Below are 25,000 nucleotides of genomic sequence, written 5' to 3'. Positions count from 1 at the left end.
AAGTGAGGTAGATAATATACAAAAGTGAAATAAACAATAAAAATGAACAGTAAACATTAAACTCACAGAAGTTCCAAAAGAATAAAGACATTAAAAATGTTATATTATGTCTATATACAGTCGTGGCCAAAAGTTTTGAGAATGACAAATATACATTTTCACAAAGTTTGCTGCTTCAGTGTCTTCAGATATTTTTGTCAGATGTTACTATGGAATACTAAATTATAATTACAAGCATTTCATAAGTGTCAAAGGCTTTTATTGACAACTACATGAAGTTGATGCAAAGAGTCAATATTTGCAGTGTTGACCCTTATTTTTCAAGACCTCTGCAATCCGCCCTGACATGCTGTCAAATAACTTCTGGGCCACATCCTGACTGATGGCAGCCCATTCTTGCATAATCAAGGCTTGGAGTTTGTCAGAATTTGTGGGTTTTTGTTTGTCCACCCGCCTCTTGAGGATTGACCACAAGTTCTCAATGGGATTAAGATCTGGGGAGTTTCTTGGCCATGGACCCAAAATATCAATGTTTTGTTCCCCGAGCCACTTAGTTATCACTTTTGCCTTATGGCAAGGTGCTCCATCATGCTGGAAATGCATTGTTCATCACCAAACTGTTCCTGGATGGTTGGGAGAAGTTTCTCTCGGAAGGTGTGTTGGTACCATTCTTTATTCATGGCTGTGTTCTTAGGCAAAATTGCTCAGCAGTCCAGTCTTAGGCAAAATTCCTCAGCAGTCCAATCCCTGTACCTTTTGCAGAATATCAGTCTGTCCCTGATGTTTTTCCTGGAGAGAAGTGGCTTCTTTTCTGCCCTTCTTGACAACAGGCCATCCTCCAAAAGTATTCGCCTCACTGTGCGTGCAGATGCACTCACACCTGCCTGCTGCCATTCCTGAGCAAGCTCTGTACTGGTGGTGCCCCGATCCCGCAGCTGAATCAACTTTAGGAGACGGTCCTGGCGCTTGCTGGACTTTCTTGGGCGCCCTGAAGCCTTCTTCACAACAATTGAACCGCTCTCCTTGAAGTTCTTGATGATCCGATAAATGGTTTAGATGCAATCTTACTGGCAGCAATATCCTTGCCTGTGAAGCCCTTTTTGTGCAAAGCAATGATGACGGCACGCGTTTCCTTGTAGGTAACCATTGATTGACAGAGGAAGAACAATGATTCCAAGCACCACCCTCCTTTTGAAGCTTCCAGTCTGTTATTTGAACTCAATCAGCATGACAGAGTGATATCCAGCCTTGTCCTCATCAACACTCACACCTGTGTTAACAAGAGAATCACTGACATGATGTCAGCTGTTCCTTTTGTGGCAGGGCTGAAATGCTGTGGAAATGTTTTTTGGGGGGATTCAGTTCATTTTCATGGCAAAGAGGGACTTGGCAATTAATTGCAATTCATCTGATCACTCTTCATAACATTCTGGAGTATATGCAAATTGCCATCATACGAACTGAGGCAGCAGACTTTGTGAAAATTAATATTTATGTAATTCTCAAAACTTTTGGCCACGACTGTACAGTGTTGTAACGATGTACAAATGGTTAAAGTACAAAAGGGAAAATAAATAAACATAAATATGGGTTATATTTACAATGGTGTTTATTCTTCACTGGTTGACCTTTTCTTGTGGCAACAGGTCACAAATCATGCTGCTATGATTGCACACTGTGGTATTTCACTTAGTAGATATGGGAGTTTATCAAAATTGGGTTTGTTTTCAAAGTCTTTGTGTGTCTGTGTAATCTGAGGGAAATGTGTCTCTAATATGGTCATACATTTGGCAGGAGGTTAGAAAGTGCTGTTCAGTTTCCACCTCATTTTGTTGGCAGTGTGCACATAGCCCGTCTTCTCTTGAGAGCCAGGTCTGCCTACGGCGGCCTTTCTCAATAGCAAGGCTATGCTCACTGAGTCTGTATATAGTCAAAGCTTTCCTTCATTTTGTCACAGTGGTCAGGTATTCTGCCACTGTACTCACTGTTTAGGGTATTTCTGTGCCTGTCTCTCTGTCTCTCTCGGTGCCTGTCTCCCTCGGTGCCTGTCTCTCTCTGTGCCTGTCTCTCTCTGTGCCTGTCTCTCTCTGTGCCTGTCTCTCTCCGTGCCTGTCTCTCTCGGTGCTTGTCTTTCTCTGTCTCTGACCACCACAGCTGAAGGTGGAGATGTAATGTGTGGTGAGACCATAGTCATGACCACTGGATGTCTGTTTTCTGTCACAGGGAGTAAACCACACGGCCCAGCTTACTCTGGCCTGGTGCGCGCACACACACACACACACACACACACACACACACACACACACACACACACACACACACACACACACACACACACACACACACACACACACACACACACACACACACACAACATCACACACAGAAAAGCAAACACCCTGTGTAGATGTAATAACAGCAGCATGTGTTCTTAAAAGAAGTCTGTCTCTGTAAAGTGGTTTCCTTTGTCAGGTCACAGCCAACAGAGAAACGCTGCAACCCTGTTTCTCTAGCCTCTGTATATCCTCCCCACCTCTATTTTCAATCTCTCTCACTTTCTCTCCTTCCTCAGTTCTCAAATGGTGTTCAGTAGTAGCGTGGGGGCACTGTGATGGCGTGAGTGTACACATGTGGAGGGTCATGTTTCACACACTGGGGATCAGCAGCATGAAATGGGCGTGTCTTGTCCAATGTGTGCGGCGGTGACACGCGTGACGGAGAACACGCACAAACAACCGGTTCTCCTCTTAGAGCAGATGGAGGGAGGTGGGGATGCTACGGTGGGGTGGAGCATTGATGGAGAAGCAGACATGTATAGTTTGTAGTGTGTATTGTGTAGTGTGTAGTGTATAGTGTATATTGTGTAGTGTGTAGTGCATAGTGTATAGTGTGTAGTGTATAGTGTGTTTGTCAAGGTCTCTGGATGTTTACTACTTTCCAACACAGCCTCAGGCTCAAAATGACCCGCTATCCAAACGTCTCACCCTCTCTCCCCCTTGAACCTGTCTCACCCTCTCTCCCCCTATAAACCTGTCTCACCCTCTCTCCCCCTATAAACCTGTATCTCCCCCTATCTCAGTCTCTATAAACCTGTATCTCCCCATATCTCAGTCTCTATAAACCTGTATCTCCCCCTATCTCAGTCTCTATGAACCTGTATCTCACCCTCTCTCCCCCTATCTCAGTATCTATAAACCTGTATCTCCCCCTCTCTCCCTCTATCTCAGTCTCTATGAACCTGTATCTCCCCATATCTCAGTCTCTATAAACATGTATCTCCCCCTATCTCAGTCTCTATAAACCTGTATCTCCCCATATCTCAGTCTCTATAAACCTGTATCTCCCCCTATCTCAGTCTCTATGAACCTGTATCTCACCCTCTCTCCCCCTATCTCAGTATCTATAAACCTGCATCTCCCCCTCTCTCCCTCTATCTCAGTCTCTATGAACCTGTATCTCACCCTCTCTCCCCCTATCTCAGTATCTATAAACCTGTATCTCCCCCTCTATCTCAGTCGCTATAAACCTGAATCTCACCCTCTATCTCAGTCTCTATACACCTGTATCTCCCCCACTCTCCCCCTATCTCAGTCTCTATAAACCTGTATCTCCCCCTCTCTCCCAGTCTCTATAAACCTGTATCTCCCCCTCTCTCCCCCTATCTCAGTCTCTATAAACCTGTATCTCCCCCTCTCTCCCTCTATCTCAGTCTCTATAAACCTGTATCTCCCCCTCTCTCCCTCTATCTCAGTCTCTATGAACCTGTATCTCACCCTCTCTCCCCCATCTCAGCTTCTATAAACCTGTATCTCCCCCTCTCTCCTCCTATCTCAGTCTCTATAAACCTGTATCTCGCCCTCTCTCCCTCTATCTCAGTCTCTATAAACCTGTCTCACCCTCTCTCCCTCTATCTCAGTCTCTATAAACCTGTATCTCCCCCTCTCTCCCTCTATCTCAGTCTCTATGAACCTGTATCTCACCCTCTCTCTCAGTCTCTATAAACCTGTATCTCACCCTCTCTCCCCCTATCTCAGTCTCTATAAACCTGTATCTCGCCCTCTCTCCCTCGATCTCAGTCTCTACAAACCTGTATCTCCCCCTCTCTCCTCCTATCTCAGTCTCTATAAACCTGTATCTCCCCCTCTCTCCTCCTATCTCAGTCTCTATAAACCTGTATCTCCCCCTCTCTCCCTCTATCTCAGTCTCTATAAACCTGTATCTCCCCCTCTCTCCCTCTATCTCAGTCTCTATGAACCTGTATCTCACCCTCTCTCTCAGTCTCTATAAACCTGTATCTCACCCTCTCTCCCCCTATCTCAGTCTCTATAAACCTGTATCTCGCCCTCTCTCCCTCGATCTCAGTCTCTACAAACCTGTATCTCCCCCTCTCTCCCTCGATCTCAGTCTCTAAAAACCTGTATCTCACCCTCTCTCCCCCTATCTCAGTCTCTACAAACCTGTATCTACCCCTCTCTCCCCCTATCTCAGTCTCTATAAACCTGTCTCACCCTCTCTCCCCCTACCTCAGTCTCTATAAACCTGTATCTCACCCTCTCTCCACCTATCTCAGTCTCTATAAACCTGTATCTCCCCCTCTCTCCCCCTATCTCAGTCTCTAGAAACCTGTATCTCCCCCTCTCTCCCCCTATCTCAGTCTCTATGAACCTGTATCTCCCCCTATCTCAGTCTCTATAAACCTGTATCTCCCCCTCTCTCACCCTATCTCAGTCTCTATAAACCTGTATCTCACCCTCTCTCCCCCTATCGCAGTCTCTATGAACCTGTATCTCCCCCTATCTCAGTCTCTATAAACCTGTATCTCCCCCTCTATCTCAGTCTCTATAAACCTGTATCTCACCCTCTCTCCCCCTATCTCAGTCTCTTTGAACCTGTATCTCACCCTCTCTCCCTCTATCTTAGTGTCTATAAACCTGTATCTCCCACTCTCTCCCCCTATCTCAGTCTCTATAAACCTGTATCTCCCCCTATCTCCCGCTATCTCAGTCTCTATAAACCTGTATCTCCCCCTCTATCTCAGTCTCTATAAACCTGTATCTCACCCTCTCTCCCTCCTCTTAGTGTCTATAAACCTGTATCTCACCACACTCTCCCCCTATCTCAGTCTCTATAAACCTGTATCTCCCCCTCTCTCCCCATATCTCAGTCTCTATGAAGCTGTATCTCACCCTCTCTCCCTCTATCTCAGTCTCTATGAACCTGTATCTCACCCTCTCTCCCCCTATCTCAGTCTCTATGAGCCTGTATCTCCCCCTCTCTCCCCCTATCTCAGTCTCTATAAACCTGTATCTACCCCTCTCTCACAGTCTCTATAAACCTGTATCTCCCCCTCTCTCCCCCTCTCAGTCTCTATGAACCTGTATCTCCCCCTCTCTCCCTCTATCTCAGTCTCTATAAACCTGTATCTCCCCCTCTCTCCCCCTATCTCAGTCTTTATGAGCCTGTATAGCCCCTCTCTCCCCCTATCTCAGTCTCTATAAACCTGTATCTCCCCCTCTCTCCCCCTATCTCAGTCTCTATGAACCTGTATCTCACCCTCTCTCCCCCTATCTCAGTCTCTATGAGCCTGTATCTCCCCCTCTCGCCCCCTATCTCAGTCTCTATAAACCTGTATCTCCCCCTCTCTCCCCCTATCTCAGTCTCTATGAACCTGTATCTCACCCTCTCTCCCAGTCTCTATAAACCTGTATCTCCCCCGCTCTCTCAGTCTCTATAAACCTGTATCTCCCCCTCTCTCTCAGTCTTTATAAACCTGTATCTCCCCCTATCTCAGTCTCTATAAAGCTGTATCTCACCATGTCTCGCTGCCTACCTTTCATTTTCTACAATTTGTTTTGCAAATGTCCAGGGGAATCTCTCTCTCTTTTTCTCTCTCTCTCTTTCTCTCTCTCTTTCTCTCTTTCTCTCTCTCTCTCTCTCTCTCTCTGTCTCTCTCTCTCTTTCTCTCTGTCTCTCTGTCTCTCTGTGTATCTCTGTCTCTCTGTATCTCTCTCTCTCTCTCTCTCTCTTTCCCTCTCTCTCTCTCACACACTCTCTCTGTATCTCTCTCTCTCTCTCTGTATATATCTCTCTCTCTGTCTCTCTCTCTCTCTGTATCTCTGTCCCAGCACTGTTCACTACTACTGCTGTAATGTACACTTACACACACAAAAAAAACATGCTCTGCCCAAGAGCCTGTCACTACTCTCTATATATATAGGGTGAGCCATAATTTGCAAATAAATTCATTAAAAATCCTACAATGTGATTTTCTGGATTTTTTTCCCTCATTTTGTCTGTCATAGTTGAAGTGTACCTATGATGAAAATTACAGGCCTCTCTCATCTTTTTAAGTGGGAGAACTTGCACAATTGGTGGCTGACTAAATACTTTTTTGCCCCACTGTATGAGGGTTTCAGCATGAAATATTCTTTATATGGCCTGACACACTTGTATTTATTTGACTATGTCAATATGTATTTGCTGTCCATTTTTTTGGCGTCAAACTGGTGGCAGTTGTGAAAAAAGTAAATAGTTGGAATAGATAGTGAATAGATACTAGTTAAATAAATATAATAAATAGATACTGCTTCACTAGGTTCAGTGAACCTTAGCAGAGGCATGAACATCAGAACATACACTTGCAGGAACTCCCTCTTACTTTAAAACCCACAGAACTGAAACACATCCAGAGTGTGAAAGGAACTTCTGCTGAAATCATTTTCATGACTAGAAAGCAGCTATGAGGAAGTACACACCACATCCCACGAGGCTTTGATAACAATCCTATCCTGATGTTGGGAGTGAGACATTGCCAGGAAAACCATCCACGCATAACTTCACAGTACGGCAGATAACAGTATTCAAATACCACACAACAGGAGAAACAATGGATGAACCAGACAACATGTATCAGGTAAGAGTGACAAATGTAAATAAAGACACAGAAGGAGAACAGAGAGAGGAGAGAGTAGAGAGAGAAGGATGAGAGAGTAGAGGGGATGAGGAGAGAGTAGAGAGAGGAGGAGAGAGTAGAGAGAGGAGGAAGAGAGAGTAGAGAGAGAGTAGAGAGAGGAGGAGGAAAGAGTAGAGAGAGGAGGATGAGAGAGTAGAGAGGGGAGGATGAGAGAGTAGAGAGAGGAGGAGGAGAGAGTAGACAGGGGAGGAGAGTGTAGAGAGAGGAGGAGAGAGTAGAGAGAGGAGGAGAGAGTAGAGAGAGGAGGAGAGAGGAGAGAGGGGAGGAGGAGAGAGTAGAGAGGGGAGAAGGAGAGAGTAGAGAGAGGAGGAGGAGAGAGTAGAGAGAGGAGGAGGAGAGAGTAGAGAGGAGAGGAGGAGAGAGTAGAGAGAGGAGGAGGAGAGAGTAGAGAGAGGAGGAGGAGAGAGTAGAGAGAGGAGGATGGGATAGTAGAGAGGGGAGGAGGAGAGAGTAGAGAGAGGAGGAGGAGAGAGTAGAGAGAGCAGGAGAGAGTAGAGAGAGGAGGAGAGAGTAGAGAGGGGAGGAGGAGAGAGTAGAGAGAGGAGGAGGAGAGGGTAGAGAGAGCAGGAGAGAGTAGAACGAGGAGGAGGAGAGAGTAGAGAGAGCAGGAGAGAGTAGAGAGAGGAGGAGGAGAGAGTAGAGAGAGCAGGAGGAGAGAGTAGAGAGAGCAGGAGGAGAGAGTAGAGAGAGGAGGAGAGAGTAGAAAGTGGAGGAGGAGAGAGTAGAGAGAGGAGGAGAGAGTAGAAAGAGGAGGAGAGAGTAGAGAGAGGAGGAGGAGAGAGTAGAGAGAGGAGGAGAGAGTAGAAAGAGGAGGAGGAGAGAGTAGAGAGAGGAGGAGAGAGTAGAAAGATGAGTGAGTAGAGAGAGGAGGAGAGAGTAGAGAGAGGAGGAGAGAGTAGAAAGAGGAGGAGGAGAGAGTAGAGAGAGGAGAGAGTAGAAAGAGGAGGAGAGAGTAGAGAGAGGAGGAGAGAGTAGAGAGAGGAGGAGAGAGTATAAAGATGAGGAGAGAGTAGAAAGATGAAGAGAGAGTAGAGAGAGGAGGAGAGAGTAGAACGAGGAGGAGAGAGTAGAGAGAGGAGGAAAGAGTAGAAAGAGGAGAGAGAGTAGAGAGAGGAGGAGGAGAGTAGAGAGAGGAGGAGAGAGTAGAAAGAGGAGGAGAGAGTAGAGAGAGGAGGAGAGAGTAGAAAGAGGAGGAGAGAGTAGAGAGAGGAGGAGAGAGTAGAAAGAGGAGGAGAGAGTAGAGAGAGGAGGAAAGAGTAGAAAGAGGCGAGAGAGTAGAGAGAGGAGGAGAGAGTAGAGAGAGGAGGAGAGAGTAGAAAGAGGAGGAGAGAGTAGAGAGAGGAGGAGAGAGTAGAAAGAGGAGGAGAGAGTAGAGAGAGGAGGAGAGAGTAGAAAGAGGAGGAGAGAGTAGAGAGAGGAGGAGAGAGTAGAAGGAGGAGGAGAGAGTAGAGAGAGGAGGAGAGAGTAGAAAGAGGAGGAGAGAGTAGAGAGAGGAGGAGAGAGTAGAAAGAGGAGGAGAGAGTAGAGAGAGGATGAGAGAGTAGAAAGAGGAGGAGAGAGTAGAAAGAGGAGGAGGAGAGAGGAGAGAGAGGAGAGAGTAGAAAGAGGAGGAGAGAGTAGAGAGAGGAGGAGGAGAGAGTAGAGAGAGGAGGAGAGAGTATAAAGATGAGGAGAGAGTGGAAAGATGAGGAGAGAGTAGAGAGAGGAGGAGAGAGTAGAAAGAGGAGGAGAGAGTAGAGAGAGGAGGAAAGAGTAGAAAGAGGAGAGAGAGTAGAGAGAGGAAGAGGAGAGTAGAGAGAGGAGGAGAGAGTAGAAAGAGGAGGAGAGAGTAGAGAGAGGAGGAGAGAGTAGAAAGAGGAGGAGAGAGTAGAGAGAGGAGGAAAGAGTAGAAAGAGGCGAGAGAGTAGAGAGAGGAGGAGAGAGTAGAGAGAGGAGGAGAGAGTAGAAAGAGGAGGAGAGAGTAGAGAGAGGAGGAGAGAGTAGAAAGAGGAGGAGAGAGTAGAGAGAGGAGGAGAGAGTATAAAGATGAGGAGAGAGTAGAGAGAGGAGGAGGAGAGAGTAGAAAGAGGAGGAGAGAGTAGAAAGAGGAGGAGAGAGTAGAAAGAGGAGGAGGAGAGAGTAGAGCGAGGAGAGAGTAGAAAGAGGAGGAGAGAGTAGAGAGAGGAGGAGAGAGTAGAGAGAGGAGGAGAGAGTAGAAAGAGAAGGAGAGAGTGGAGAGAGGAGGAGAGAGTAGAAAGAGAAGGAGAGAGTAGAGAGAGGAGGAGAGAGTAGAAAGATGAGGAGAGAGTAGAAAGATGATGAGAGAGTAGAGAGAGGAGGAGAGAGTAGAGAGAGGAGGAGAAAGTAGAGAGAGGAGGAGAGAGTAGAAAGAGGAGGAGAGAGTAGAGAGAGGAGAGAGTAGAAAGATGAGGAGAGAGTAGAGAGAGGAGGAGAGAGTAGAGAGAGGAGGAGAGAGTAGAGAGAGGAGGAGAAAGTAGAGAGAGGAGAGAGTAGAAAGAGGAGGAGAGAGTAGAGAGAGGAGGAGAGAGTAGAAAGATGAGGAGAGAGTAGAGAGAGGAGGAGAGAGTAGAAAGATGAGGAGAGAGTAGAGAGAGGAGGAGAAAGGAATAACAAAATTTAAGAGAGAAAATAAAAGAGAATGGAAGAATTTGTGCAGCACAAAAAACCTAGGAGTCAGAGGTAATTCATTCTAACAAACACACAATAGAACGTTTTGTTGGGGACAGAGGGCGGGAGCAGGGGTTGGAGGTCAGGGGTCAGAAGTCAAGGTACTTACTGGAAGGTGGGCGGTCTCCTCTCTCTGGCTCCAGGGTGGGGGGTAGAGAAGGGGTGTGGCCAACCCCAGGTTCCGTTGATTGTGATTCGCTCACTGCTGATGTATGTACGGCAGAATCCGCCTCCTTGCTGACTCTGGCCACGCCCTCAACCACACTGGATGTCTGGAAGAGACAAAGATGATGACGTCAATCATCCATTTTAATAGAAAAACATGCAAATGAATCACTTTCATCACTTCTGGCAACATAATGTACCTGGCATGTCTGAATACAGCTTATATATAAATATACAAGAGGAAGAGGTTTCCACAGCACATAGCATATCTGCGTCATAGTCACCAAACGTTACAGACAGTTTTAACTAAGTTTGTCCCACTTTCAGACAGCTCAGCAACTCAAAGCCATCGACTTCAAAACCATCCTGCTACAGTGCTTGGGTAGTGTCATTAACTACTCTAGTGCCCTGTCTCCCAGTGTGTGTGTGTGTGTGTGTGTGTGTGTGTATGCCCTGTCTCCCAGTGTGTGTGTGTGTGTGTGTCTATAATATAGTGCCATTAACAACTAAGGTGCCTTGTCTTCCGGGGGACCGTTTTTAGCAGCTGTCACAGCTTTGATATAAACGGCTATAAAAAGCCAACTAGGGGCTATCCAGCAGTAGGTATTAAAGACACGTCCCTTACTGAAGTGACAGAGCCTTGACAGAGACAAAGACAGAAGGAGAGAGAGAGGGAGAGAGAGACAGCTCAGGTCTCTTTAGATGCGCTTCACACTGCTACTCTCCTCTTCTGAGACGGAGCGAGGGATGAGCATTCAAGCAGGAGCGGAAGGGCTGACCATGAAAGAAGAGGGAAGAACAGAGGGAAGCTGTCGGAGGAGGAGGAGAAGAGGAGGAGGAGAAGAGGAGGAGGAGAGGAAAGGTGGGTAGAGGACTTAAAAGAGGCTGTGATGGCTCCTTCCATTGACAAGTGGAAGAGACAGGCGGGGACGGCGACACACGTCTCCAGACAACAACACAGCGCTGGTCACAGGGCCTTATGAAATAAACATAGCTCTCAGCATGAGACAGAGAGACAGACAGGGAGACAGGGAGACAGACAGGGAGATGGAGCAGAAAGACAGGGAGATGGAGCAGAGAGACAGACAGACAGACAGACAGACAGACAGACAGACAGACAGACAGACAGACAGACAGACAGACAGACAGACAGGGAGATGGAACAGAGAGACAGGGAGACAGACAGGGAGATGGAGCAGAGAGACAAGGAGATGGAGCAGAGAGACAGACAGGGAGACAGACAAAGAGACAGAGATACAGGGAGACAGACAGGGAGATGGAGCAGAGAGACAAGGAGACAGACAGGGAGACAGACAGAGAGACAGACAGAGAGATAGGGAGACAGACAGATAGATAGAGAGAGAGACAGGGAGACAGACAGGGAGATGGAGCAGAGACAGGGAGATGGAGCAGTGAGACAGGGAGACGACAGGGAGACGACAGGGAGACAGACAGGGAGATGGAGCAGAGAGACAAGACAGAGAGAGACAGAGAGACAGGGAGGCAGACAGACAGACAGACAGAGAGAGAGACAGAGAGGCAGACAGACAGACAGATAGAGAGACAGACAGACAGAGAGACAGGGAGGCAGACAGACAGACAGACTGAGAGAAAGAGAGACAGGGAGACAGACAGGGAGAGGGAGCAGGGAGATAGAGAGACAGACAGGGAGATTGAGCAGGGAGACAGGGAGGCAGACAGGGAGATGGAGCAGGGAGACAGGGAGGCAGACAGGGAGATAGAGCAGTGAGACAGGGAGGCAGACAGGGAGATGAGGCAGGGAGACAGACAGGGAGATGGAGCAGGGAGACAGGGAGATGGAGCAGGGAAACAAGGAGGCAAACAAGGAGATAGACAAGGCTCCTTAAACACACACTTCTCACATAAAAATACTAAAAATACATAAGTCACTCTACTTCTCTTCTCTTGAGGAGTCAGGGAGGAACTGTAGCTGTGTGTGTGGTAAGGACTTCTCTTGAGGAGTCAGGGAGGAACTGTAGCTGTGTGTGTGGTAAGGACTTCTCTTGAGGAGTCAGGGAGGAACTGTAGCCGTGTGTGTGGTAATGACTTCTGTTGAGGAGTCAGGGAGGAACTGTAGCTGTGTGTGTGGTAAGGACTTCTCTTGAGGAGTCAGGTAGGAACTGTAGCTGTGTGTGTGGTAAGGACTTTTCTTGAGGAGTCAGGGAGGAACTGTAGCTGTGTGTGTGGTAAGGACTTCTCTTGAGGAGTCAGGGAGGAACTGTAGCTGTGTGTGTGGTAAGGACTTCTCTTGAGGAGTCAGGGAGGAACTGTAGCTGTGTGTGTGTGGTAAGGACTTCTCTTGAGGAAGAAGATTTTTTTGCAATACTTGCACAAACCCACAGTAGCTTTCCCAGTGTTTATGATGCAGTGCAGGAACGCACACACACACAAATAAACACAAAGTTAGACAGACAAAAAAAACACATATTGATGTAATGAACACGATGGGAGACAGAGAGCTGGTTTCAAGCGCAGGGTGCAGCAGGTGTTTAATTGTAAAGGACCACAGGAAGAGGCAGGTAGCTGGGTCCAGGGACAGGCAGAAGGTCATACATAGGGGGTCCAAAAGGCAACAGTACAAGCAGGGAAAAGGCTAGTAACGTCATCCGGGAGAACAGGCAATAGGTTGATAACAGGAAATCCGATAGGCTAAAGTACAGGCGGGGAATAGGCAAAAGGTGTCGTTAGTGAGGCAGGCCAAAACTATCATACACGGGAGGATTACATTATGGGAAAACCAGCACTCCCAATAGAAGTGTGTCACAAAACAAACAATACCTCACAATGATGGGGTGCAAAGAACTGAACTAAATAGTGTGTGATAATGACATACAGGTGATCAGGTGATCAGAATTCAGGTGATTGGGATCTGGAGAGTGAGCTGCGTTCAGGGGATCTATGTGTCTGAGAGTGTGAGCTGGAAAGTGGGCTGGAAAGTGAGCTGCGTTCAGGGAATCTATGTGTCTGAGAGTGTGAGCTGGAAAGTGGGCTGGAAAGTGAGCTGCGTTCAGGGAATCTATGTGTCTGAGAGTGTGAGCTGGAAAGTGGGCTGGAAAGTGAGCTGTGTTCAGGGGATCTATGTGTTTGAGAGTGTGAGGTGGAAACAGACGTTACACTTGGCTGTGTGCCAAAACTAAAAGCATCTGCTACTCTTAGGTAAATGTTTGCTTGGAAGTTCCCTTTTCAACCGCCTCACCCCAACCCACCCCGGCCCCCCCCACCCCACACACCTCACCTCTATCTCCTTTCCACTCCTAACCACGACCCACCTGCCCCTTCTTCAAGCCTATGCAGCAGCCTCAATGTAAACGGCAGTTTAAACTCATTTAAACCGACCTCACCCCTAATCTGTCTCTTTATTCACAGTAACAATACAATCTATCACCCTGCCAAACATTCTCAAACTGCACTGGGGAGAATAGACCATTAGATCCTTTCTGGAAGAGTGTGTGTGTGTGTATATATATATGTGTGTGTGTGTGTGTGTGTGTGTGTGTGTGTGTGTGTCTGTGTCTGTGTCTGTGTCTGTGTCTGTGTCTGTGTCTGTGTCTGTGTGTGTGTGTGTGTGTGTGTGTGTGTGTGTGTGTGTGTGTGTGTGTGTGTGTGTGTGTGTGTGTGTGTGCGTGTGCGTGCGTGTGTGTGTCTGTGTGTGTGTGTGTGTGTGTGTGTGTGTGTGTGTGTGTGTGTGTGTGTGCGTGTGCGTGTGTGTGCGTGTGTAATGAAGTGAGGATGACCTCCCAGCCTACAGAATCCAGCAATATACTGTAATAACATGTTATTTGCCTCTGTTCTATTTTCTCTACTGTCTATGCCAGCCTCCACACAATGCTTGGAGCACCTACTCTCCTGTCTCACTGGACAATGTGTGTGTGTGTTGAAATATTTTCAGGTAAATAGTCATGTCTGAGTCTAGGGATCATCTTCTCCCATACAGATACACAAACACACACTCAGCCAGACTGAGTCCTAACCCCCGAGTCTTCTCTCTCTCCTGAGTCTGAAAGTCTGTTTAAAGAGCTCATTTACCACTTTTCCTATCCTTCGCTCTCTTGTTTCCTCTCTCTCAGAACTTCAAAACAGGAGACAGAACATGATCAGGGTGTGTACTGTTTTCTCAGGTCACTGACCCCAGGCCTGTATTATAGATATCTTATTACTGCTTCCATTCTCTAGAACAGATGGTTGAGAAACACCACAGAGCAGATTTGCCTTCAAGTATGTCTGTGTTGGTGTTTTGTATGATCATGTAGTTAGTGAGTTACTGTTACATTCTCTCTACTACTGGGACTGACGGGAAGCAAGGAGGTCAATTATACTACTGGGACTGATGGGAAGCAAGGAGGACAATTACACTACTGGGACTGATGGGAAGCAGGGAGATCAATTACACTACTGGGACTGACGGGAAGCAGGGAGATCAATTACACTACTGGGACTGATGGGAAGCAAGGAGATCAATTACACTACTGGGACTGATGGGAAGCAGGGAGATCAATTACACTACTGGGACTGACGGGAAGCAGGGAGATCAATTACACTAATGGGACTGACGGGAAGCAGGGAGATCAATTACACTAATGGGACTGACGGGAAGCAGGGAGGACAATTACACTACTGGGACTGACGGGAAGCAGGGAGGACAATTAAACTACTGGACTGACGGGAAGCAGGGAGGACAATTAAACTACTGGGACTGACGGGAAGCAGGGAGGACAATTACACTACTGGGACTGACGGAAAGCAGGGAGGTCAATTACACTACTGGGACTGACGGGAAGCAGGGAGATCAATTGCACTACTGGGACTGACGGGAAGCAGGGAGGACAATTACACTACTGGGACTGACGGGAAGCAGGGAGATCAATTACACTACTAGGACTGACGGGAAGCAGGGAGGACAATTACACTACTGGGACTGACGGGAAGCAGGGAGATCAATTACACTACTGGGACTGACGGGAAGCAGGGAGATCAATTACACTACTGGGACTGACGGGAAGCAGGGAGGTCAATTACACTACTGGGACTGACGGGAAGCAGGGAGATCAATTACACTACTGGGACTGACGGGAAGCAGGGAGATCAATTACACTACTGGGACTGACGGGAAGCAGGGAGGTCAATTACACTACTGGGACTGACGGGAAGCAGGGAGGACAATTACACTACTGGGACTGACGGGAAGCAGGGAGGACAACTACACTACTGGGACTGACGGGAAGCAGGGAGGACAATTACACTACTGTGACTGACGGGAAGCAGGGAGGTCAATTACACTACTGGGACTGACGGAAAGCAGGGAGATCAATTACACTACTGGGACTGACGGGAAGCAGGGAGGACAATTACACTACTGGGACTGACGGGAAGCAGGGAGGTCAATTACACTACTGGGACTGACGGGAAGCAGGGAGATCAATTACACTACTGGGACTAACGGGAAGCAGGGAGGTCAATTACACTACTGGGACTGACGGGAAGCAGGGAGGTCAATTACACTACTGGGACTGACGGGAAGCAAGGAGGACAATTACACTACTGGGACTGCCGGGAAGCAAGGAGGACAATTACACTACTGGGACTGACGGGAAGCAAGGAGGACAATTACACTACTGGGACTGACGGGAAGCAGGGAGGTCAATTACACTACAGGGACTGACGGGAAGCAAGGAGGACAATTACACTACTGGGACTGACGGGAAGCAGGGAGGTCAATTACACTACGGGACTGACGGGGAGTAAGGAGGTCAATTACACTACTGGGACTGACGGGAAGCAGGAGGGTGAATTACACTACTGGGACTGACGGGAAGCAAGGAGGACAATTACACTACTGGGACTGACGGGAAGCAAGGAGGACAATAACACTACTGGGACTGACGTGAAGCAGGGAGGTCAATTACACTACTGGGACTGACGGGGAGCAAGGAGGTCAATTACACTACTGGGACTGATGGGACGCAAGGAGGACAATTACACTACTGGGACTGACGGGAAGCAAGGAGGTCAATTACACTACTGGGACTGACGGGAGGCAGGGAGGTCAATTATACTACTGGGACTGACGGGAAGCAGGGAGGACAATTACACTACTGGGACTGACAGGAAGCAGGGAGGTCACTTACACTACTGGGACTGACGGGAAGCAGGGAGGTCATTTACACTACTGGGACTGACGGGAGGCAGGGAGATCAATTATACTACTGGGACTGACGGGAAGCAGGGAGGTCAATTACACTACTGGGACTGATGGGAGGCAGGGAGGTCAATTATACTACTGGGACTGACGGGAAGCAGGGAGGTCAATTACACTACTGGGACTGACGGGAAGCAGGGAGATCAATTACACTACTGGAACTGACGGGAGGCAAGGAGGTCAATTATACTACTGGGACTGACGGGAAGCAGGGAGGACAATTACACTACTGGGACTGACAGGAAGCAGGGAGGTCACTTACACTACTGGGACTGACGGGAAGCAGCGAGGACAATTACACTACTGGGACTGACGGGAAGCAGGGAGGACAATTACACTACTGCGACTGACGGGAAGCAGGGAGGACAATTACACTACTGGGACTGACGGGAAGCAGGGAGGACAATTACACTACTGGGACTGACGGGAAGCAGGGAGGACAATTACACTACTGGGACTGACGGGAAGCAGGGAGGACAATTACACTACTGGGACTGACGGGAGGCAGGGAGGTCAATTATACTACTGGGACTGACGGGAAGCAGGGAGGTCAATTACACTACTGGGACTGACGGGAAGCAGGGAGATGAATTACACTACTGGGACTGACGGGAAGCAGGGAGGACAATTACACTACTGGGACTGACGGGAAGCAGGGAGATGAATTACACTACTGGGACTGACGGGAAGCAAGGAGGACAATTACACTACTGGGACTGACGGGAAGCAGGGAGGACAATTACACTACTGGGACTGACGGGAGGCAGGGAGGTCAATTATACTACTGGGACTGACGGGAAGCAGGGAGGACAATTACACTACTGGGACTGACAGGAAGCAGGGAGATTAGACAAGATGCTGATGGGAACACGTTATTTTACAGTTCTGTCCCCGCCGCCATTCTATACCTGGTACGACTACTTTAAAATACTCACTTACACATCGTTCTAACTAAATACCAGGTACTGTAAATAGCACATTAGAAAAAAGTGTTACCTAACCAAAGTGTCTACAGTGATATACAACTGTGCTTCCCCGCTCTAAAACGAGGGCATTGAGGCTGAGAGCGATGCAGTATATTCTCCTGTTGTTATGTCTGCTAAGTGAGGCTTGTTTTGGAGTTAGAAGTCATTTCCTCTAATTGGAGCAGGAGATGAAGCTAATTAGTACCAAGGCCGGACACAGAGTAGGCAGCCAATCACAGCAACAGGAGCGTGGCCTCATAGGATCACAAGACATTAGCAGCCGAGTGCTGATTCTAACACTGATATGATAAACACAGTCCACAGGGGCTTTGCATGGCAGGAAAGGAGGAGAAGGAAGACAGTGTGTGTGTGTGTATGTGTATGTGTATGTGTATGTGTGTGTGTGTGTGTGTGAGTGTGTGAATAGATCTGAGACACTGTCACCACCGCTTCAAGGAGCTGACAGGCGAGAAATCTGTTCAGACGGCTTAATGAATTGAGGGGCTGTGACAGACCCGCCCTCACACAACCCCACGGTCCCATTATCGCTTCCTGTGGGTAACACACACACTGCCCTGACCCTCCACCTATGACCCTTTAGAGACAGGCGCTTTCATCACAGAGACACACGTCAATACCGCCGAGCGATATCTGAGATGTAACACCTTATAGATCCAATAAGACCTGCACAGAGGGAGAGGCTCAGACACAGCAGACACAGAAGGAAGGAGGGGTGTGTGCAGGCTTGCGCACGCGTTTGCCTGCGTACGTGATCGTCTATCAACGCTGCCAGACAGAATAAACACTTGAACAAGTCACTATCTCAGTGAGTGGGGGTGCACACTATAAAATCGATTATGATAGGAAACATTTCCCTTTTTTAAATATACCTTAACCTGTAAAAAGTGCAATATCATCTATTGTACAGATCACAATGGAGTAAGAGTAGTAATGACACTATCATAAAGCCTTTATATACATGACATAAACACTATGCAATGAATATGTTAGAGTGTAATGAAACCAACACGTGAGGGAGACACAATAGGGCGTGTTAACACTTACTCAGCTCTTTTCATGTGCTAGCTGAGGATAAACCCCTTCTGTGTCTCCATATTGAGGAAGGGCAGATTAAGCTGTATTTGCCCACAGGTCATGAGTGCTCCATCACATGTCCCCTCTCCTCAGACACCAGATCTATCTGGTGGATCTCTGAAGCTCTACTGACATTCTCTCTAATGATACTGACATTTCCAAGGGCTTTGAGTGGTTTCCTATTCACCGCAAATCACTGGGGGAAATGCAGCTCCAACAGTCTTGCCAGGACCTCTTTCTGTGCCCTGTTTTAGAGCACTTGAAGTGAACCAACACATCCTGTCTAACTCTAAGAGTGATAACAAAACGTTTGTGTCCTTGGAGAATTTAGACTTTGGGGTTTTCTTTAGTTGCCTCACTGCCTTTGTGTTTTGTTTGTGGAAAATACTGCTGGTGTTGTCGCTAGTTGTGTTTTTTTCTCCGGGAGTCGTGAAGTGTCTCGTCTCAGTTTAGGCAGAAAACTTAGAGAGAGAGGGAGATAGATCTGTTTCTCCTGCAGGCTGGCTGGTCGAGCGGACTGACAGAGGCTGACGTCTCACTCCCACTGAGACAGAGCTGGTACAAGGAACTATTCTCCGCTCTTCTATCTTCCGTCTGATTCTCTCTCCAACATTCCTTCTCTGCACCCTCTCTCTCCATTACACCATTCTCTCTCTCTCTCTCTCTCTCTCTCTCTCTCTCTCTCTCTCTCTCTCTTCTCTCTCTTCTCTCTCTCTCTCTCTCTCTCTCTCTCTCTCTCTCTCTCTCTCTCTGATGTCTTCTTTTTTCTGCCTGGGTAAACTCTACAGCAGTCCTGTCCTAGCCCGGGGCTCACATTAGACCCAAACACTCTCTAACACACAGACACCCATACGCACGCACGCACGCACGCACTCACAAACAACTTCTCCCTGCCTGCTCCTGCTACGCCGTAGGGATGCTCAGGGCCCAGTCACACTTCCTGGGTCAGCCTAGGGCAGAAAGGCAGGGGGCCAGACACAGACACATTGTCCACAAGGACTGATCTGAGGCCATATCTAGAGCAGGCTGGTCATCACCACACACTACAGCCATTTAATCACACACTGGTGGAAGATGAAGGACAGAATGAGAGGAGGAGGATTTTTTACGTGTTATTCAACCTTTACTCGGCAAGTCAGCTAAGAACAAATTCATATTTACAATGACGCCCTACCAAAATAAAATATAAATATAGGACAAAACACACATCATGACAACAACATAGCAAGGCAGCAACACATGACAACACAGAATAGTAGCAACACAACATGGTAGCAGCACAAAACATGGTACAAACATTATTGGGCACAGACAACAACACAAAGGGTCAACAATACATCACGCAAAGCAGACACAACTATCAGTAAGAGTGTCCATGATTGAGTCTTTGAATGAAGAGATTGAGATAAAACTGTCCAGTTTGAGTGTTTGTTGCAGCTCGTTCCAGTCGCTAGCTGCAGCGAACTGAAAAGAGGAGCGACCCAGGGATGTGTGTACTTTGGGGACCTTTAACAGAATGTGACTGGCAGGACGGGTGTTGTACGTGGAGGATCAGGGCTGCAGTAGGTATCTCAGGTAAGGGGGAGTGAGGCCTAAGAGGGTTTTATAAATGAACAATGTAAGATAATGTTTTGCCCTTTATGCTCATCTCTCTCTCTCTCTCTCTCTCTCTCTCTCTCTCCTCTCTCTCTCTCTCTCTCTCTCTCTCTCTCTCTCTCTCCTCTCTCTCTCTCTCTCTCTCTCTCTCTCTCTCTCTCTCTCTCTCTCTCTCTCTCTCTCCTCTCTCTCTCTCTCTCCTCTCTCTCTCCTCTCTCTCTCTCTCTCTCTCTCTCCTCTCTCTCTCTTCTCTCTCTCTCTCTCTCTCTCTCTCTCTCTCTCTCTCTGTGCTGGGAGTGTTTGGTGCATGCTGGGATTTGTATGAGCGAAGGAGTGCGTGTGTTGTGTAGAGTTAGATATTCAGAACTTTCTTTAGTTTTTCTCTTTCTTGGTGGCATTCTTTGTTTTCTTCTGTGCATGATTAAGGTTATTATTTGTATTTTTGTTGTGGTAGAATTAAGTATTTTGTTTTTCGTATCGAAATTACCCTGATTTTGGCGGGGATGGCAGCCCGAATGGGGATGCCGTCCCTGTCACTTCGGCACGGCTTTAGGTGTGTTACTGAAGCTACTGTCACGGTGGAGGAGTTTCTGGTCGCCGTAGGAGAGAAGGTAGGATATGAGAATGTTGCTTATGCGTCACGGATGAATAAAGCGGTGGTGGTATTTCTTAAAGAAGAGCGTCTTGTAGATCGTATGGTTGAGCATGGCGTACTTCTTAAAGGAATGTTTATTCAAGTTACGCTGCTTTGTTCTCCGTCAACAAGGGTAACGATTTCAAATGTACCGCCGTTTATTCCAAATGAGCTATTGGAGCGCGAGTTATTGCGCTTTGGGAAGTTTCCAAGTTCAATTAAGGTTGTCCCGTTGGGTTGCAAACACCCGGCGTTGAAACAGGTTATGCCGTTTCGGCGACAGGTGTTTATGTTTTTGGACTCACCGGAGCAGACTTTAGAGATATCGTTTAAAGTCAAGTATGACAATAGACTGTATATGGCTTATGCTAGTACGGGTAGTCAACGGTGTTTTGAGTGTGGGGATATTGGCCATAAGCGACATGCTTGCCCGAAAAGGGAGAAGGCAGAGGGAGGGGCGCAGGTGGTCATCGTAACGCCTGGGCCCACTGATGTAGGGAGAGGTGGGCCGACAGTGGGTGAGCAGCCACAAGCACCTGTTGCTGAGGAACAAGTTATCCATGTTGAGGGCACTGAGTTGCAACTTGTATTAGAGGGAAATGTTATGCAGCAGAAAAATATTGTTGTAGAAGGTAAGGATGGATCTGAAGAGCCAGTTCCTCAGACTGGTGAGGAGGTGCCCAGTACGAGTGCTGGGGTACAGGAGGGGGTTCATGTGGAGCTAATCTCCCAGGTAGTGGAGGAGATGCCCACTATGAGTAATGGGGTACAGGAGGGGGTTCATGTGGGGCTAGGCTCCCAGGTAGTGGAGGAGATGCCTGGTACGAGTGATGGGGTGCAAGTGGGGAGTGTTGAAAGGGATGTGGTAGAGGGGAGTCAGTGGTCTGTGGTCTGTGGCCTCAGTTGAGGAGGAGCAGGAGAATGATATGGATATCTCTTTTGATATGATAGCAGCTGGTGGGGACTCAATTTACGATCTAGAGGAGGTAAATGGGTTTCTGGATCAGACTTTTGGGAAATCTGTCAAATTGGCAGAATATTTTGATGTTGATAAGTTTGTGAGGTCAGCTGTGATGTTACAGAAGACGGTGGGGTTAGACCAGTTGAGTGAGAAGAAGCGGTTTCGCTTGAGGAAATTTGTTACTGCTGTTACAGCAGAATAAGGTGGTGGGAAACGTGGTCAGGTTTATAAGAGAACATTTAAATAATGATGATGATCATGCTTCATAGGGTGTCTTTTTTCTCTTTGGTTTCTCTGTGGTTTCTTCTGCTTGTCTTTTCTCTTTTCTATATGGAGGTACTAAGGGTGGGCTCTCTCAATATTAATGGGGGAAGGGACAGGAATAAGAGGGCTTGGGTATTAGAAGTAATAAAACAGAAAAGTCTTAATGTAGTTTTCCTACAGGAGACACATATTGATGAGGAAAATGAGGTTGACTGGGGTATGTGGTGGTAGGGGCAGCGTATACTCAGTCATGGTACTAATTTCAGTGCTGGGGTGGCAATCTTGTTTTCCTCAGGCTTAGCGGCGACTGTGGTATCTACAACAGAGATTGTCAAGGGTCGGGTTTTATTGGTCAAGGTGGATGTTATGTATTTTTTTTTGGAATGTTTATACTCCTAATGAGGGTACAGAGCGTATTGTTGTTTTTGATAAAATAAAGGAAACCTGAAGACAGTGTGACCAAGAGAGGTGTTTGGTTTTAGGGGGGGACTGGAACTGTACAGTAGATTTTACTGTTGATCGCACTGCTGAAAAACCTCACCTGCAGTCAACTACTTGCCTGTCTGGTCTATTAACTGAGTTTGAGCTTTCTGATGTGTGGAGAGGAAGGAATGCAAAAGTTAGGCAGTACACATGGCTAAAAGTTAATGAAGGTGGTGTCAGTGCAGCAAGGTTAGACAGGTTGTATGTATCTGATCACTACTGTAGTAGGGTTGGAAGGTGTGACATCACTCCTGTGGGTTTCTCTGATCACCATATTGTTACTGTTGATATTCACTTGTCCTGTCCACGAAGGTCATCACCTTACTGGTATTTTAATGTTAAATTGTTACATGATGTCATGTTTTGTGAAAGGTTTTTGTTGTTTTGGGAAAAATGGAGGGTTACAAACGGGAATTTTGAGTCCTTGAGACAATGGTGGGAGGTTGGGAAGGCCCAAATACGATTGTTTTGTCAAGAGTATACTGCTCCGTCTCAAATTGAAGTTAAAGAGACTATCAAGGCCCTTGAACAGGACATCAAATCTACTGAATTGAAGCTGCTCACTCAGAACGACCCTGGACTAGTCATGAACTTACAGGACAAGAGACATGAACTGAGGTCGTTTCTGCATGAAAGTGAAGGGTGCCTTGATTAGGTCTCATTACGCTTCCCTCAAGGATATGGATGCTCCTTGCGCTTGTAACGGTTTTCCGTTAGGGATTTGACCAAAACGCAGCGTTATGATACGACATGACTTTTATTTAAACAAGACGAAAACTAAACAAACTTGAGAATTTACAAAATAACAAAACGACGTAGACAGACCTGAACATGGAACTTACATAACTACACAAAGAACTCATGAACAGGAACAGACTACATCAAAACAAACGAACAAACGAAACAGTCCCGTGTGGTGCGCAGACACAGACACGGAAGACAACCACCCACAAAAAAACAGTGTGAACAGCCTACCTTTATATGGTTCTCAATCAGAGGAAAAGTCAAACACCTGTCTCTGATTGAGAACCATATAAGGCTAATTACAAACCACCTAAACATAGAAACACAAAACATAGAATGCCCACCCCAACTCACGCCCTGACCAACTAAACACATACAAAAATAACATAAAACAGGTCAGGAACGTGACAGCGCTTTAAAAAAAAAACCTAGGACAGTCGACATTGCAACGTAAACAGATGGTCTGACTTCGTCTCCCTGATGGGAAGGTGACCACGGATGACAGTGAAATGCGTCAACATGCCGTGGATTTCTACTCTGCCCTGTATAAGGCGGAGGATTGTGACTCTCTGTGTACTGAACAGTTGTTACACGGTCTTCCTCAATTGGGACCTGAGCAGAGAGTCGCATTGGACTCTGACATTACACTGCAAGAGCTGTCCACAGCAGTTACGCAGCTCTCATCAGGCCGAGCCCTTGGCATCGATGGTTTACCATCTGAGTTTTATAAGCACTTTTGTGGGTCGATTGGGGAGGATTTTTATGAAGTGGTGTGTGAATCTTTTCATGAGGGTTCTCTTCCTGTATCCTGTCACCGTGCGGTGCTTTCACTGTTGCCAAAAAAGCGGGATTGGCTCTCATAAAAAATTGGAGACCTGTTGCTTTGCTGTGCACAGAATACAAAATCGTTTCTAAATGTCTCTCAAACAGGTTGAAAGACTATCTGGGATTGTTGGTCCACAAGGACCAGTCTTACTGTGTACCTGATCGCTCTATTGTTGACAACTTGTTTCTGATAAGAGATGTTTTAGACATTTGTAAACTGTCTGATGTAACTGTGGGATTACTTTCTTTGGATCAGGAGAAGGCTTTTGACTGTGTGGAGCACCAGTACTTGTTTAAAACAATGAAAGCCTTTGGGGTTGGGGATGTTTTTTTGTCTTGGATGAATTTACTGTATGCTGGGGCCTCGTGTATGGTGAAGGTGGGGGGTGGTTTGAGTTGCCCCATCACTGTCCAAAGGGGCATCAGGCAGGGGTGCCCAATTTCAGGGCAGTTATATAGTCTGGTGATTTAACCAATGCTTTGTTTTTTAAGAGCGAAGCTTACTGGTTTCTCTGGGCCAGGTGTAATGAAGGGTCCCAAGAAAGCACTATCTGCGTATGCAGATGACGTGACAGTTTTTATTACAGGGGGTGAGGATGTTAAGGTTCTCTGAGGACCCTTGTCAATTTCTTCTGGTCTGGACAACACTGGATTAAAGCTGCAGCCCTGTACCTGCCACTGCACGAGGGTGGGCAAGGCCTGGTGGACATTTCCTCTAGGATCATGGCGTTCCGGCTTCAAGCAGCCCAGAGAATGTTGTACAGAGACGGTTCTAGCTGGGTCGAAACAGCCTACACATTGATGAGGAGAGCGGGCTGTTTGGGCTTAGACAAGCACCTTTTCCTCTTTAAGCTGGAGGAGGGTGATTTGCCTGGCCTGACTCCATTTTATGAGTCTGTTTTGCAGGCTTGGAGAGTTTTTGTCCCGTAAGTCCCGTAAGGCCTGCACGCCACCAGGGATGTGGCTTTTTGAAGACCCTCTTTTTCACAACACTGCCATCCAGTCCCATGTTCTGGGTTCAGCCAGCCTACGTTCATTCCTGTTGGGCGTGGGGTGTACCAAGCTGGGTCATCTGATGCGGAGCAGGAGCAGATCGTTGGAGGAGCTGGGAGAAAGAGCAGGGATCCGATCATCTCGCCTACTGAGGAAGGTCGTCGCTGAGGTCTGTGACTCCTTGCCAGTGCTTCATCTGCAGTATGTGACTGACACTTCCAATTCTGATCGGTGGAAGGAGGGTCTGGATTATATGTTCCCTGCACTGATTGTTAGTGCTGCGGTGGGGGCATTCGAGGAGGATGTGGGGATGCTGCTTTCCTTCCAAACCCCGGAGCTGAGGGAGTTCAAGGAGGTGGGAAAGAAGGCCATGTACAGAATATGTGTAAAGGTGTCCCATGCCTCTTCCCTGGAAGGG

The 25,000-nt window shown here is 47.4% G+C and overlaps 1 protein-coding gene across 1 annotated transcript in view; it reads right to left on the bottom strand.

The window, feature by feature from the left end:
- Positions 1-25,000, bottom strand: part of LOC129834726 (genetic suppressor element 1-like) — a 569,678-nt gene that overhangs the window by 376,136 nt on the left and 168,542 nt on the right. Inside the window, exon 2 of the mRNA XM_055899962.1 lies at positions 9,750-9,912. Coding sequence (XP_055755937.1) covers positions 9,750-9,912 — 163 coding nt within the window. The remainder of the gene's footprint in view (positions 1-9,749; positions 9,913-25,000) is intronic.

Source organism: Salvelinus fontinalis, chromosome 35, assembly GCF_029448725.1.
Source record: "Salvelinus fontinalis isolate EN_2023a chromosome 35, ASM2944872v1, whole genome shotgun sequence".
Taxonomy (NCBI): domain Eukaryota; kingdom Metazoa; phylum Chordata; class Actinopteri; order Salmoniformes; family Salmonidae; genus Salvelinus; species Salvelinus fontinalis.
The sequence above is the reverse complement of the archived record's forward strand: the minus strand, read 5'-3'. Positions and strand labels throughout refer to the sequence as shown.